Genomic DNA, 15,189 nt, shown 5'->3' with positions numbered 1-15,189 from the left:
CAAAGGCTCAGGGACAGAGTTTATGAGATTTCTCTAATGATCGGGACCTCTTGTTTTATATTAGACTCAGGAAATACAATTAAGAGGGAAAAAACCGGGTTATTAAGAATATTGTTGGGGCGCCTGGGTGGCGCAGTCGGTTAAGCGTCCAACTTCAGCCAGGTCACGATCTCACGGTCCGTGAGTTCGAGCCCCGCGTCAGGCTCTGTGCTGACTGCTCAGAGCCTGGAGCCTGTTTCAGATTCTGTGTCTCCCTCTCTCTCTGCCCCTCCCCCGTTCATGCTCTGTCTCTCTCTGTCCCAAAAATAAATAAACATTGAAAAAAAAATTAAAAAAAAAAAAAAAAGAATATTGTTCTCTGCCCCGCTGCATGGTATGGAAGACCTCATTGCCGGTTAAAAATTTTGACAGTGCATCTTGGTAGATTTGCCTAGCTGCTGAAGAAGCACAGTCTCAATGCTTTCTTTCACCCCGCACACTTCACTAAATGAGTTTCTCGGGCGTTTCTTAATATAAAGGACCGTATCCCACAGAGCAGCTTTAGTGGCTCTCCTTTTTTTTATTAAGACAAAATCCAGACTCCTTCACCTTACCCTGCACAACCAGGTCCCAGCCACCAGTGCAGCCTCTCCATCCATGTCCGGGTGTTCCAGGCAGGGGCTCCGAGCCCGACAGTGCCACTCAGAATGGGCCATCGGAGTCTCCACACTTGAGTGTACTGTACAGTAGAATGGTCACCCTGCAGTGACTTCACCCCTTCCCTGGCTCCTCCAGACCACCGGCCCCTCCCTCTGCTGTGGTTTCCATGACACTCTCCCCACCGCTCTCTGGGAGCAGCCCCCAGCCCTCACGTAGGAATCATGGCTTCACGGGTGTGCCTTCACGGTGTTTCCCTGGCACGTAGCACAGGGTCTGGCCTGGCCCGGAGCTGGAGGTCAGAGAGTATTTATGAGCAACGTAAAAGAGTACGCAGAGATGTGGTAGGAGGCAGAGTTTATGGAACCGTGGCTGGACTGACACCTTTCTTTTCTCTTCCAGAGCCAGTACAAGTTTGTATGTGAAGCGATTCTTCGTGTTTATGAAGAAGGCTTAGTCCAAATGCTGGATCCCAGTTAAGACAACTGTGAAATGTTCATTCCTCTTTCCCAGGGGCATCCTCCTTAAGGACAGACCTTCTCTTTGGAAGCAGCAAGAGGAATTTGTAGGCTGTGGGGAAGGAATGAGCACATTTGAACCCAGGCACTTTAAAGTTCTATAGAAGAGGTATCGTGTACATAGGAACCGTGTAGATACGCATGTGGTTGCAGCGTCAGTTAGGCCCGTTATTCCTCAGAGAGAAGTAAGCAAATGCGGATCTCAGTTTGGGGCCTGTCCTATTGCCTTCCTCCCTAGACATCACTGTGTTCCTGTAAACCATCCTTGGGCAATTGAGAGGGGACGCCAGCAATGCTCTTGACCGCCCAGAAACAAGATGGTGTGGCTATTTAGAGTTGCTTGGATGTTTTGTGTGTATATGTTTATCGGACTCTAAGGGCTGAGCTTTCTGTCCTTCTAGACGGAGCTGGAACCGTTAGCATTCACCTGCGCCCTGCTAAGGAAACCCCTGATGAATGTACTAAATGGCAGGGTGGTGGGATTTCAGGCTGAAGGAGCGGGCAGTACCTTTTCTGGCCTCCCTTCCTCTGTCCCATCTCCCTGCCACGTCCCATATTCATGTTTCTGAGAATCCTGTCTAAGATGCCCCGCTTCCTCCCTGCATTACTGACCCTATTCAGGCGCTCACGCGGTGCCTGGACCGGATTAGTCATGCAGCTTCGGGTGAGTTTTCAGTGGAGACTCTGAGCATGAGGACTCCCGCTGCATCCTGTCGTCCGTGCGTTAGTCTTAGGAGGAAGTGCTCTTCGCCTCTGCTTGCCTCTTGCTGTACATGCAGAACCCGAGACTGGAATTATCGACTACTGAATCTACTACATGGATTGCTGCTACTTCAAGCTATGTTACACTTGAAACATTACGATTTTCCTGAGGGGAGATGGGATATCATCTAAATGTTCAGAATCGTTGGCCCTGCTGAGGAAAGATCTAGTCATGGAACCATGGGAAACCCAGCTTCTAGAGGGTTGTCCGTGGATGTGTGTGGATGTGTGTGTGTGCGCGCCCATGGTAAGTGTTTCTCAGGACTCCTAACTTGATTCAAATTACAGTTGAGTTTATATAAAGAATGAGTCTCTGTATAGAAGAACAAATGTGTGCATTCACCCTCAGTTACAATGGTCTCCATTTCATTTCAAAGGAGAGGATCAGGCTATCTGAATATAAACACAATTTGATGTTAATTTATTCTAAGTACACCCTGATTTTGATTGTCCTAAAGAATTCTGCCTTTGTTCATACTGTGTTAAATTTTTAAAAAATTTGTGACAGGATTGTAGCAAATTATTATTTAAGGAAAATAAATTACGTAAAAATTTTAATGTGGTATTTTTAAATAGCGGTTTTTATGTACCCTGAAGGACAAGGAAGCTAAGCCAGTTTCTTAATGGGATTTACAGAAAAAGGATGCTTTCATATCATAGTGCACAGAAGTGAAGCCATTTTGATGTTTAACAAACTCTGGACCAATTGAGTAGTTTCCTGGATGCGAGAGGGATAAAGACCCATATGATGGGAGCCGGGTTTCTAAAGGTTCTTTATCTCCAGACTTAGCATATTTAATTGCATACTTCCCTCTTTCCCCCACCAATATTTTACTGCCGAACGGCAGGGGTGGGAGGGAGGCGTCACACGGTGCCATCGCCCGCTACTGTGAAACAGGAGACCACCTAAGCCCGATCCTTGTCAGATTCATGCTAAGCCAGCAGAATGAATCAGGAGAGGTTGGAATTATGCAGTTGGAGATTTGGTTCCCGGTCCCACTCATCAACAACTAGCTCTTGGCCTGCTCACTTGAGAGTGCTACCTCTCTTTCCTCTATTTCCTGTAATTACAGCGTCCTGTAAAATAGGAGAAATAATGCTGAGGCTATGGGTTGAATACGAGGATTGAATAAAACGCTATCAGCGTGAGTTTTCATCAGCTGGAATCTATCTGACACTGCTGCAGATGCATTACTTGGAAGAGTTAACTTACCAGTGATTAGCCCCAAAACCCATGAAATAGAAGTGGAATTGTATGGATTTTTCTAAGAGAACGTTTCTTGGGCTGAGAACAAAAGCACAAAGGAATATCCTCATACCAGTGCCTTCTTTCAATCTGGACTCAGAAAAAATTCTACCAGTTAAGTCCCAAAAAAGAGGGGAAGGTGGAAAGCTGAGCTAAATTTAAATGCCATCAGGATGTTTAGCAAATCATTGCCATTTGATACAAATGCATCATCCCCCTGTGTGCAAGAAGCTTGAGGAGTCTAAATGTGTTTGGAGAGTTGTGTTTTACTTCTTCTAAGCAAATTATTTAATATAGTTGCAGGAAGGCTGTCATTACTGTACATAAATTTCAAAACAGTTTACCAGAGGTTGCAACTAGCCTTTTTCTGCCACCGTGCAGGCCAGAAGTTCAGACCCAGCAGATGTTACTCGGAACAGAATTTATGAAATACTGGGGAAGAACAGGACAAGAGAATTATCTAAAGGGGCAAAATATACGAGTAAAAATTACTATAGATACAACCAATTAAATTCTGTACCTCAGCATTCCTGCTGCAATACTTTACATATTTAAACAATTACACTGAAGCCTTTTTTGGTCCTGAGTGGGAAGCATCAAAATCATGGGAAATATTTTGCCTAGGAAATTTGGCTGGATGTGAACAGAGAGGACATTTTACATTTGTGTTTTGTTCTCTGGAAGATCTGATTAGATCCACTCATGTGCTGACTTAGGATGGGACATCCCTCCCGTGTCACTCTATAGCACCTACACTTGGTGTTTTGACTTCCAGCGGGGGGGGGGGGGGGGGGGGGGGGGAGATTGAACTCGATTTGGCTAGGGGAGGTCAGGATGGGGGGTGTTATATCACCAACATGTGCTGGTCCATAATTCCTACCACAGTAATTTATATTTAAAAATGTTTTTGATTAAGTTTTTTATTTTAATTCCAGATAGTTAACACTAAAAATGCTTTTATTTAGATTAGTGTAGATGCTGTTTCTTTTGTGTTGCTACCTGATATTTTTGTTGTTGTTGTTCCTCAGAAATTACCATTTGAGTGCGAAAGAAAGAGAAGAAAGAAAGAAAGAAAGAAAGAAAGAAAGAAAGAAAGAAAGAAAGAAAGAAAGAAATTATCATTTGAGTGAAATCAACAGCCCTTTTCATCCTTCAGAGGCAACAAAGAGGTGGCCTCAATAGGGAAGGCTCATTCGCATCTAGACCTAGACTTGGGTGACTTTCGGGCCTCAATTTCCTTATGTGTAAAAAAGAGGAATTTGGGCTGCACTAAATGAGTTCTTTGGTTCTTTCAACGTTTACCATTCTGGGAGTCTGTATTGCAGAGAATGGAAATTAGCCCTAAATCAAAGCCATATAACTCCTGGAGAGAAATGTGTCACATTTCCATGACTTGTCTCCAAGAGATTGTCCCTAACCTTGGCGGGGTTGAATGCCAAGACAAGGATTGCCACTGTCCGGTTCTTGCCCTTCTGCGCTGAGATCAGAATCATAAAGATGGCAAAGACTGACCTCAGCCTGACTCTGAGGAGTCTGATGGCTGACTGTCCGCCATCTTTGTAACCCACATTCTGTTTGCAGCAATGAAAAGATCGGTGTTATGTAGTTTCGAAAAGTATCTTAATGAGCAATATTTTTTTTTCTGTAAATTCGGGATGTTTTTCATTCTGACCTGTCAGCGACGCTACTGAAAAAGTTTGATCAATATAAAAACATTCAAGCTATGCAACACTGTGTGTCGAGATTTTTTTTATTCTAATCATCGTCTTGATTTCTGAAAGGGTTTTATTATGCTTGCGTTCTGTTCGTTTGTTTGCTTTTTAGTAAATATTAACTCTCTTGGAGGAGCGTGCTCTCTGCCCATCCCTACCTTCCCTCTGGTCAGGAGCATGGCCGTGCAGAGTACCTGCTTCTGTCTTGACCTTGTGTGGCTAATTCTAAATTTGAATTGGGTTCAGCTGTCATGACAGCAGCTTATGCAAAGAAGTTTTAGTACTTTCTATCACCCAGGGCTGCCAGGGTGGCTCCGTGATCCCCAGAACCCAGGTTCCTTCCAGCTTGGTTCTCTGCCAACCCCAGTATGCAGCTTTAACGCTGAGGTCCATGAAGATGGGTCCAGCCAACAGGATAGAGGAGAGGGAAAGGAGAAAGCAAAACCCCTTCCCTCAGGGTGTGCCATCTGGTTGTTGTGCATCCCATTGAACAGAACTTAGGGGCAGGGCTACACCTACTGCAAGGGAGTCTAGGAAAGGTTTTTATTCCAAGAAACCATGTGCCTAAAAATTCAGGAGTTCTGTTTCTGAGAAGGAAAGAATGGGTTTGCGGGATAATTAATGATCTCCGCCATCGCTCAACCCTTTGCTCACCTTTCTTACTCCTCACATAGAGCCCGTTCCTCCTCTCTCCAAGGTAGACAACCCAAGCCCCAGCCACTTGTGGCATGAAGTTCAACCTAAGATCACCTTTGGGTGATCTGTGGGCTTCCCCATCATCTCTGGGTGGCTTCCTGTCTAATCACCCGTAAACTCAAGACAAGTGATCTCCCAACGCCCCCTGTCAACAGTAAAGTAGAAACAGGAAAACAGCCATTGAAAACCCATTCATAAGAGGGAAGAATAGGAAACACAGGAAGAGTGAAGATGCTTCTGGCAGGCCAGTAAGTCCCTTGGATAGCTGCCTGACCTCCTTGTCTGTGGACCTCCATGGCCACATCCAAGGTGGGACTGCACGGGCAGCCTTCTTGAGGACAGCACAGCTTTTGTAGCCTGCTTGCTCCTGGGGCAGTTTTGAGGGAGGTCCCCAGGCTTGTGGTTTCTTTGCCAGTAGAATTCTAGCAAGCACCCACAGCTGAAGGTCTGGTCTAGAATGATGTTCTGTGTTTTGCTCATGCCTCTTAACTTAAAGGTGGGTACCTTGAAGCCACCAGAAAGGGAAGCTTGGATGGGAAGACGAGACGGTTCATCTGACCTTTGGAGCTGCCTCATGCACATTTTCTGGCAAAGAAGTCTTGAAGATGGCTTGCTGCCCCCAGCCTTATCGCCTAAGGCCACTGCTTTGAATAGCTGCAGTTTGAAGAACAGAAGCAGTTAGCATTTTCTCTACTCCAAGACCTTAATCAATTTTGAGCTCAGGCTACAGACTGCCTTCCTTAGCAAAGCAAGGCTCCCTTCCATCTCTGCTACGGTGCCCTGGCTCCAGCCCCAGTGCATCTCACTTCTATGGGCCTTTGTGAAAAGCAACAAGGAGCAACAGTCACCCTTTTGGTCCCCTCGCGCCATTTTCTCCATTGTGGCCTTGGTCGGCACGTGGTCCCTCCTCCAAAGTACTGCAGACGACACTCATCAAAGTGACACGTTAGTCACTATCTAAAAGGCAATTATCTGTCCTTGCCCTCTGCTGGCCTGCCAATTCCACTAAGCCAGTGCCACACTTTGGATGTTATTTGCAGCATTCCACTTTCAAGGATCAAATTCTGAATCCAAAAACCAAAGGAAAGTTGGCTGGGGAAAGATGGAAGTTTGTTTCGCTTCCAGGTAAACACAGGAGTCCAGAACTCATGGTGTAGCTGCATGGTTATCGTGATCTGTGCCCTTCCAATCTGGTTGCTCCACTAGCCTCAACGTATACCTTCCACCTCACGGTCCAAGATGGCTGCTCCAGCTACAGCCATCGCATCCACATTTCAGCTGGAAAGAAAGAGGAAAATGGTGGGGAACAATGCCTTTTGCCCTTGAGGATAATTCATAAAAGTTGCATAGGCTACTCTGACTTAAAAACGGTTGGCCAGAACTTAATTATATGGGTACACCTAGCTGCAAGTGAGGTTAGGAAATGTAATCTTTCTTCTGGCTGGCACTCTACCCAGCCAAAATTCAGAGTCGTATTATTGAGGATTGTTAGGGCACAATTAGCAGCCTCCCCTGCAATTCCTTGACTCTAGAGCCACTGAAGGACTGATTTATGAGGAGTTACCCTGCTCAAGACCCAGCACACAGGAACAAATGCAATGATGTCATTTAAGCAAGACCGATCCACCATGGGGAAGTACAGCACTCACTTGCTGACAAGGTCAGCACCTATCTGTTACATATACAAATCATTTGAATAACAGTAGACTGGTAACACAAACTTAACCTCTTTTCTAGAAACCCCAGAACCCTACTCATTCCCCACCCCCAAATTACCCAGGCCAGTCTTCATCTATGGCCACCCTTGTATCCATTACTTGTCGGCCCCTAAACCCCTGGATTCCTCTTGTGGTCAAGGAACACTCCGGGATTTCTCCTGAGGTTGCCCCCAGGGCTTCCAATATCCTCATCCAAACAATGGAGGAGACAGGAAAGACAGTGGGGATGCGGTGGCAAAGGTCAGGGGAGATATGGTGGCAGTGAGGACGAGGTAAGTGGTCACAGCCCCCACATCTATCAGAGGAAGAAGGGAGGACTCCATAACTGATGGGTGTGCAGAGGGAGGAGCCCAGGACTGGCCAGTTTCTAGTTTGGGCAACTGGCTGGGTGTGAGTCCACAAACCAGTAGGACCAGGTGTAGGGAAGAGAATGAGATTGTTCTTTGGGTCTGAAGTCCAACGTTAGGGACATATGTAGCCAGTCTGAGGAGCATCACACAGCCACGTCTAAATGTGAAAGTTTGGGGCTCCTGGGTGGCTCAGTCAGTTAAGTGTCCGACTTCAGCTTAGGTTATGATCTCACAGTTCGTGGGTTTGAGCCCCACGTCGGGCTCTGTGCTGAACCCTTGCTCAGAGCCTGGAGCCTGCTTCGGATTCTGTGTCTCCTTCACTCTCCGCCCCTCCCCCGCTCAGGCTCTCACTCTGTCTCTCAAAAATAAATAAATGCAATTAAAAAAAATTTTTTTTAGGGGCGCCTGGGTGGCTCAGTCGGTTGGGCGGCTGACTATGGCTCAGGTCATGATCTGGTGGTCTGTGAGTTTGAGCCCCGCATCAGGCTCTGTGCTGACAGCTCAGAGACTGGAGCCTGCTTCCGATTCTGTGCCTCCCTCTCTCTCTGCCCCTTCCCTGCTTGGTCTCTCTCTCTATCTCTCTCTCAAAAATAATAAACATTAAAAAAAATTTTTTTAAATAAATGCGAAAGTTTATTCTTAAAAATGATGTAGGCACTGCTGGGTTCCGAGCACCCCAATCAGCCACAGGAGGTGCCTTTTCTTTTGTGCTACTCTTATTTAATTGTTAATCCATTCAAATCCTCTCTGTAATGAAACCCAGTTATTAAAATAGCCTATCTGGGGTGAATATGCACTTGTCATAGACTTGTCAGGCTGCAATCACAAAATGCAGTATAAACAAGTAAAGGAAAAAAAAGAGAAGGAGAGAAGAAAATTTAGGTAAAATACTCACAAATATTCGCCATACAGCAAGGAAAAGTACAACAGAACTATGTGGCTTGAAGGGGCATTGCCCAGGAGAGGAGTGCTGTATGGACTCTGTCCAGAGTGTGAGGTCACTGTGACCTAGGCCTCTGGGCTCCAGCAAGGAACTTGGCTCTCAGATTTCACAGAGCCCGGGCGCACGGCTTCGGTTGTGGTGAGAGACCTACCTGGCAAAGGCCAGAGGTGTGTAAGTGAGAACAGTCCTGATAGTAATCAAGGCCTGTAAGTCAAGTTTCTAAACAGAAGACGTGCTATTTATAAACCAACCATAAAAACTCAGAAAATTGAAACAGAAACAACTGAGAAATGCTTAGAAACATTCTGAGATAAATGTTCAAGTCGGAATCATGCGGCGGTCTCTCATTTCTTACCGCAAATCTGGGTTGTCCTCAATAAGGCAGAGCTTGTAGGGATTCTGTTTGCCTTTTGTAGGCACTGTCCAGAAGCACAGGAGCCCAGGAGGCCCGAGAGCCGCCCCCTTCCCTGGGGACCAGCCCTGCCCCCAACCTCCTCCGTGTCTTACAGCTCCTTAAGTAAACTGGCCTCAGGCAAGCCCTCTCCCACAAAAGCTTTATCACCATCTTTCTGCCTCCCTCATCCCAGGTAAAGCTCTCCTGTCTTTCCTTCATACCATCAAGACTGAAATAGATGTTCGTAGCAGGATTCTTCACAATGGACAGAGCGTGGAAAGCAGCCAAATGTTGGTGAGCGGACGAGTGGAGAAACAGAACGTGGTCTGTCCACACGGCGGAATATTATCTGGGCACGAATAGGAATGAAGTGCTGATACACGCTCCACTGTGGGAGAACTTTGAAAACAGGCTAAGTGAGTGAAGCCAGACGCGAAAAGTCACATAACGTATGATTCTGTTTACAGGAGTCGTCCAGAAAAGGAGAATTCACAAAGACAGAAAGGAGTTCCGAAGTAAATCCCAGCGGGGGGCTGGGAGGAAGGAGGACGGGGAGAGGCAACTAATGAATGTGGGGTACCTTTAGTGTGGCCCTCTGATGGCTGGGAATACACCCCTCGCTGGTGGGTTAGTCCCTGGTTATGCTTGCCTTACCTCCCTGCTGGAGACCGTCCCAGCACACAGTGATAAGTAGGTGTCATAAATGCCTGTTGAATGAATACCCGCCAGTCCTCTTTCCCTGACGTTGCTGATCTCAGGTGGGATCCTGCTCTCCCCAACACCCCTACACCCTCATCCCTATGGCAAGAAGTTTTTAAGGGAGCTGGGGACAGGGAGAGACGAAAGAGATTTCTAGATCTGACTACATAAAAATTTAGGATACCATGGGGGCATCTGGGTGGCTCAGTCAATTAGGTGTCCAGCTTTTGATTTTGGCTCAGGTCACGAGCTCACAGTTTGTGGGTTCAAGACCCACGTCAGGTTTTGCACTCCACAGTGTGGAGCCTACTTGAAATTCTCTCTCTCCTTCTCTCTCTGCTCCTCTCCTGCTTGTGTATGTGCTTTCTCTCTCTCTCTCTCTCATTCTCTCAAAACAAATAAATAAATTTTAAAAAAATCAGAACACCATAAACACAAGAAAAAGGCAATCAATAAACTGAGAAAAATATTTGTAACAAATACGACAAAATTTTCAAATAAGAGATGCCATTTTTAGCTTAACTTGGCAAAACGAAAAGTCATGTCTTTAAGCATATTTAATGACAATTTTAGGGAAAATATTTGAACTGAGAAAAGCCTAGAAAGAAAGTCAACATTTTAGTAGTGATTAGAGGAAAATTGTGGGATTAGCAGGAGGGGACTTTTTGTTAAATTTTCCCCTCTTCCAATTGTTTATAATAAGTAAGCATTACTGGGCGCCTGGGTGGCTCAGTCAGTTAAGTGTCTGACTTTGGCTCAAGTCATGATCTCATGGTTCATGAGTTCAAGCCCCGCATCGGGCTTTGTGCTGACCGTGCCAGAACCTGCTTGGGATTCTCTCTCTCTCTGCCTCTGTCACTTCTTTCTCTCTCTAGCTCTCACTCTCAAAATAAATAAACTTAAAAAAAAATAATATAGACTTACAATGGAATATTCAGCAGTCGCAAATAAGAATGAGGAAGCCCATGGGGCGCCTGGGTGGCGCAGTCGGTTAAGCGTCCGACTTCAGCCAGGTCACGATCTCGCGGTCCGTGAGTTCGAGCCCCGCGTCAGGCTCTGGGCTGATGGCTCAGAGCCTGGAGCCTGTTTCCGGTTCTGTGTCTCCCTCTCTCTCTGCCCCTCCCCCGTTCATGCTCTGTCTCTCTCTGTCCCAAAAATAAATAAACATTGAAAAAAAAAAAATTTAAAGAATGAGGAAGCCCTTTATTGTTATAATTCCATACTTTTACATTACTAGTAATAGTAAATATTCTATATTATTATTTTTTTATTATTATTCTATGCTAATATAGAATGCTTTCAAGATAGAGTGTTAAATCAAAATAGCAAGATAAGAACAAGGTATAGAGGAAACTTCTGACTGTGTAAAAAAAGGAGAAAATAAAAGCCATCTCTAGATAGATAGACTTGTATATAACTACACCTGTAGATACTTGCTTTAAAAAAAATGTTTATTTATTTATTTTGAGAGAGTGTGCACAAGCAGACGAGGGGCAGAGAGAGAAGGAGAGAGAGAATCCCAAGCAGGCTCTGTGCCATCAGCACAGAGCCCGATTCAGGGCTCAGTCTCATGAACCATCATGAGATCATGAGCTGAGCCGAAATCAAGAGCGGGACACGGGTGTCCCAACACTTGCTTCTATAGGCATAAAATAACTGGAAGTTCACACAGGAAACTTGGAACACTGACTTCTAGAAAACAGAGATGTTTTACTCTGGACCCTTTGGTAACCCTTTTTTTTTTTTTTTTTATTTTTTTAATGCCACCATAATTAGCATTGGATCGGCAACTGTATTGCCTATTCAGTAGTAAGAAATGCACAAAATTAAAGCCCAAACAAACAGCTACTGCTTCCTTTGCATGGTTGTTCAGGGCTTGGACTATGGGTTCAACTGGTCTCATTTTAAATCCCAGCTACAGGGCTTGGTGACTGTGTAAACATTAGGGAATTTTTTTAATGGGTGTAAGCTCAGTCTTCTCTGTCACAAGATGGCGCTGACCGTAACACCTGCCTTGAGGGATTGTTAGAAGGATTAATGAAATTATTAAATGAGGATTAAATGAGATAATCCATGTAAAGTGCTTTATTGTATACATACAATACATCACATATGATTATTATTCCCTAACTGTCCTGGGGATGTCCAGGGCCATTGGAATATTCCCTGTCTCCCCACTATGGAACTGTATCACCCACTTCATAAGACTGTGCAGATCAAATGAATTAATACATTTGAAATCCCTGAAATAATGCCTGGCTCATAGGAAAGGTTAATAATTGTTATGAACAGAAACATCCCTTCAAAGGCCATTCTCGTTCTTCCCTCACATCTCTGAACTCATGGGCTCCCTGTATTTCAATAATTGGGTCTTTCCTAGAATTTCTATATAGACCCTTTTCAAACCTGCCTATAATTTTCTCATACTGTTCTGTTCCGACTTTAAGGCTCAAAGTATCTGTTCCTTTACCACTTCAAAAAATTGTAAACCTGCTTATTTTAGGGGTTTTTTTCAGGTTGCTTTATTATCTTTAGTTCTTGGGTTGCAAAGCCTTCTATTTGTTGCAACTGTTGACTGCGTGTGGCTAATTTCCTCAGTTGGATAAATGTGTTCCAAGCCCATCTTTATTGGGGTTCTTGTGAGCACCCCTGATTCCAGAAGTTTCCCTATCCCATGGTTTCATGGGCCTTCAGGTCCCCCTCCAGTTCTGGACAAGTTTTTGTATTCATCTCTCCACTTGGAGTCCCCAGACCCTAGAAGTGAGAGGAACCTCATGTTCCCATGAGCCAGCGCATGAGATGGATTTTTTCCAGTCCTGCTTCCATAGCAAGGCAGCCTCTGTGACTCTTGGCTTTTTTCAGGCAGGCAACTCATTTTCATCTCCCCGTAAGCACAGAGCCTGAGACTGGACTCCCCTTGCAGGCAGGTATGAAACCTCTAGTGTCAGATACCCACTTTGATATCCTATCTGTGCCTTGAGCTCCACCATGTAATGGTTGGGGCAGACTTTATGGACAGGGAAAATATCCATGAATCCAGGACTATACTGATATTGGAAGAGAGAAATAGGCCCAGGAGCTTCAAGATGAGGCTGGGGAGACAAAAGCAGTGAGCGTCTGGCCCAACAAACTTTTTGGAAAATCAGTTCTCAAAAGCTGTGAGTGACATAGCAATAACGCAACCCTGTGGAAAACCTCAAATGCCTCTGTACTGTTAAAAAGAAAACCACAGGGGCACCCGGGTTGCTCAGTCAGTTAACCGGCTGGCTCTTAATTTCAGCCCAGGTCGTGATTTCATAGTTCTCAAGATTGAGTCCTGTGTTGGGCTCTACGCTGACACCACAGAGCCTGCTTGGGATTCTGTCTCTCCCTCTCTCTCTACTCCTCCCCTACTTGTGCTCTCTCTCTCTCTCTCTCTCTCAAAATAAATAGACATGAAAAAAAATTTTTTTAAGGGGAGGTTGGTACTTGGGTGGCTCAATCGGTCGAGCATCCGACCTCCACTGTGAGATCATGACCTGAGCCAAAGTGGGACTCTCAACCAACTGAGCCACCCGGGTGTCTCCATAAGCCATTTTAAAAAGTGGTCTTCCAGTCAGCTAGCGGGAGGTTCCTGAGGTGACAACAGAGGATCATTTTCTCCTGACAGAGCTGGGAGACAAATAAGGCAGCTGCAGGGAGGAACAAACAGGCCTGTGCCTGGAGGTAGAGGACTGGGTTGGAGTCCCAGCTCTGTCACATATTTGCTAGACCACCCGTGGAACAGCATCTCTCCAAATCTCCTTTTCCTCCTTGTAAATGGGAGATTTGTCGATCAATTCATCCTACAATGGTTTATTGATCACATTCTATGTCCTTGTCACTGTTGCTGGGCTGGGGCTGGGACTGGGGCTGCCACAAAGAACCAGACAGATTCACACTTGAAGTTCATGTCCTGAGGCAGCACTGTCCAATAGAACAACATCCAACAAAGGATGATGGAAATGTTCTGTGTCTCCACTATCCAATATGGTAGCCACTAGACACATGGGGCTACTGAACACTTGACATGTGAGTGCTTCTGAGGGAGAGACCTTTTTATTCAAGTGTAATTAAATGTAATTAAATGTTAATACCCAGGGACGCCTGGTGGCTCAGTCTGTTAAGGGTCAGTCAAGACTCTTGATTTCGGCTCAAGTCATGATCTCAGCATTTGTGCATTTGAGCCCCACATCACACTTCACACTGAGGACAGAGTCTGCTTGGGATTCTCTCTCTCCTCTCTCTCTCTGCCCCTCCCCCACTTGCTCTCTCTCTTGCTCATGCTCTCTCTCAAAATAAATAAATAAACTTAAAAAATTAAAAAGAAAAAAAAATCAATGTGAAAACCCATATGTAGCTAGTGGCTGTCGCATGCGATTGTGCCATAAAGAGCAGATAATGCCTTTTGCCCTATCTCATAGTTTGTGAGAGGCCAAAGCAATGTAAAAACGAGCTGCGGGCTTCCTCGGAGGGGAGGATGTATCATGCCTTCCTCAGACAAAGCAAGCTGCAGGAGGAAATCCTGCTGCGGGGACTTTTAAGAGCAGGGGCTGCTGTTATGAGCATGGGAGGTAGAAGAGAACACTCCAAGTGGCAGGCACGTGGTCTGGGATCACCTGCTCCACAGGCAAGCTGAGGTCTCCCTGGGGCGCACAGCATGTACTGTAGAGAACAACAGGTAACCAAATCTGTCCCAGTGACATCTGACTGCTTACTGCCTCCCATCTCTCTCCCGCAGTTGGCCCTAGGGTCCTTCCACTGTTTTCTTCCCCATGGTCCCTCATCTGGAGTTCAACTTCCCTTGAAAAGGGCAATGCCAACCCACGAGGCTTTGTTCCCCACATACCCACTCTTCCCTCCGCCACCCTGAACCCTCCGTTCCAAGTTAAGCCGGCTTTCTCCTTAGCCAAGAACACAAGGGTAGCAACAGCCTTGCACGGTGTTTCAGTGACCTTTTCCTGGGTTTTCAGCAGCCTCGTTCACTCTGAAAGCACCCTCTATAACATACTGGACCCCTTTTTTAATTTTTTAAACATAATTTATTGTCAAATTGGTTTCCATACAACACCCAGTGCTCATCCCAACAAGTGCCCTCCTCAGTGCCCATCACCCACTTTCCCCTCTCCGCCCCCTCCCCCATCAACCCTCAGTTTGTTCTCTGTATTCAAGAATCTCTTATGGTTTGCCTCCCTCCTTCTCTGTTTGTAACTTTTTTTCCCTTCCCCTCCCCCATGGTCTTCTGTTAAGTTACTCAGGATCCACACATGAGTGAAAACCTATGATATCTGTCTTTCTCTGGCTGACTTATTTCACTTAGAATAATACTTTCCAGTTCCATCCACGTTGCTGCAAATGACAAGATTTCATTATTTCTCATTGCCAAGTAGTATTCTATTGTATAAACCAAGTCTTCTTTATCCATTCATCCATTTAGGCTCTTTCCATAATTTGGCTATTGTTGAAAGTGCTACTATAAACATTGGGGTACAAGTGC

General features: G+C 45.5%; 1 protein-coding gene across 4 annotated transcripts in view; it reads left to right on the top strand.

Annotated features, from left to right (window-relative positions):
* Positions 1-4,891, top strand: part of PTPN3 (protein tyrosine phosphatase non-receptor type 3) — a 152,960-nt gene extending 148,069 nt beyond the window's left edge. For all 4 annotated transcript variants that reach the window (XM_043566470.1, XM_043566471.1, XM_043566472.1 and 1 more), the window contains one exon: positions 1,039-4,891. In XM_043566470.1, the coding sequence (XP_043422405.1) occupies positions 1,039-1,116 (78 nt within the window). In that variant the 3' untranslated portion in view covers positions 1,117-4,891. The remainder of the gene's footprint in view (positions 1-1,038) is intronic.
* The last annotated feature ends 10,298 nt before the right edge of the window (positions 4,892-15,189 follow it).

The sequence above is a fragment of the Prionailurus bengalensis genome, chromosome D4 (assembly GCF_016509475.1).
Source record: "Prionailurus bengalensis isolate Pbe53 chromosome D4, Fcat_Pben_1.1_paternal_pri, whole genome shotgun sequence".
Classification (NCBI taxonomy): Eukaryota; Metazoa; Chordata; class Mammalia; order Carnivora; family Felidae; genus Prionailurus; species Prionailurus bengalensis.
Note: the sequence above shows the minus strand (reverse complement) of the source record. Positions and strands in the feature narration are given on the sequence as shown.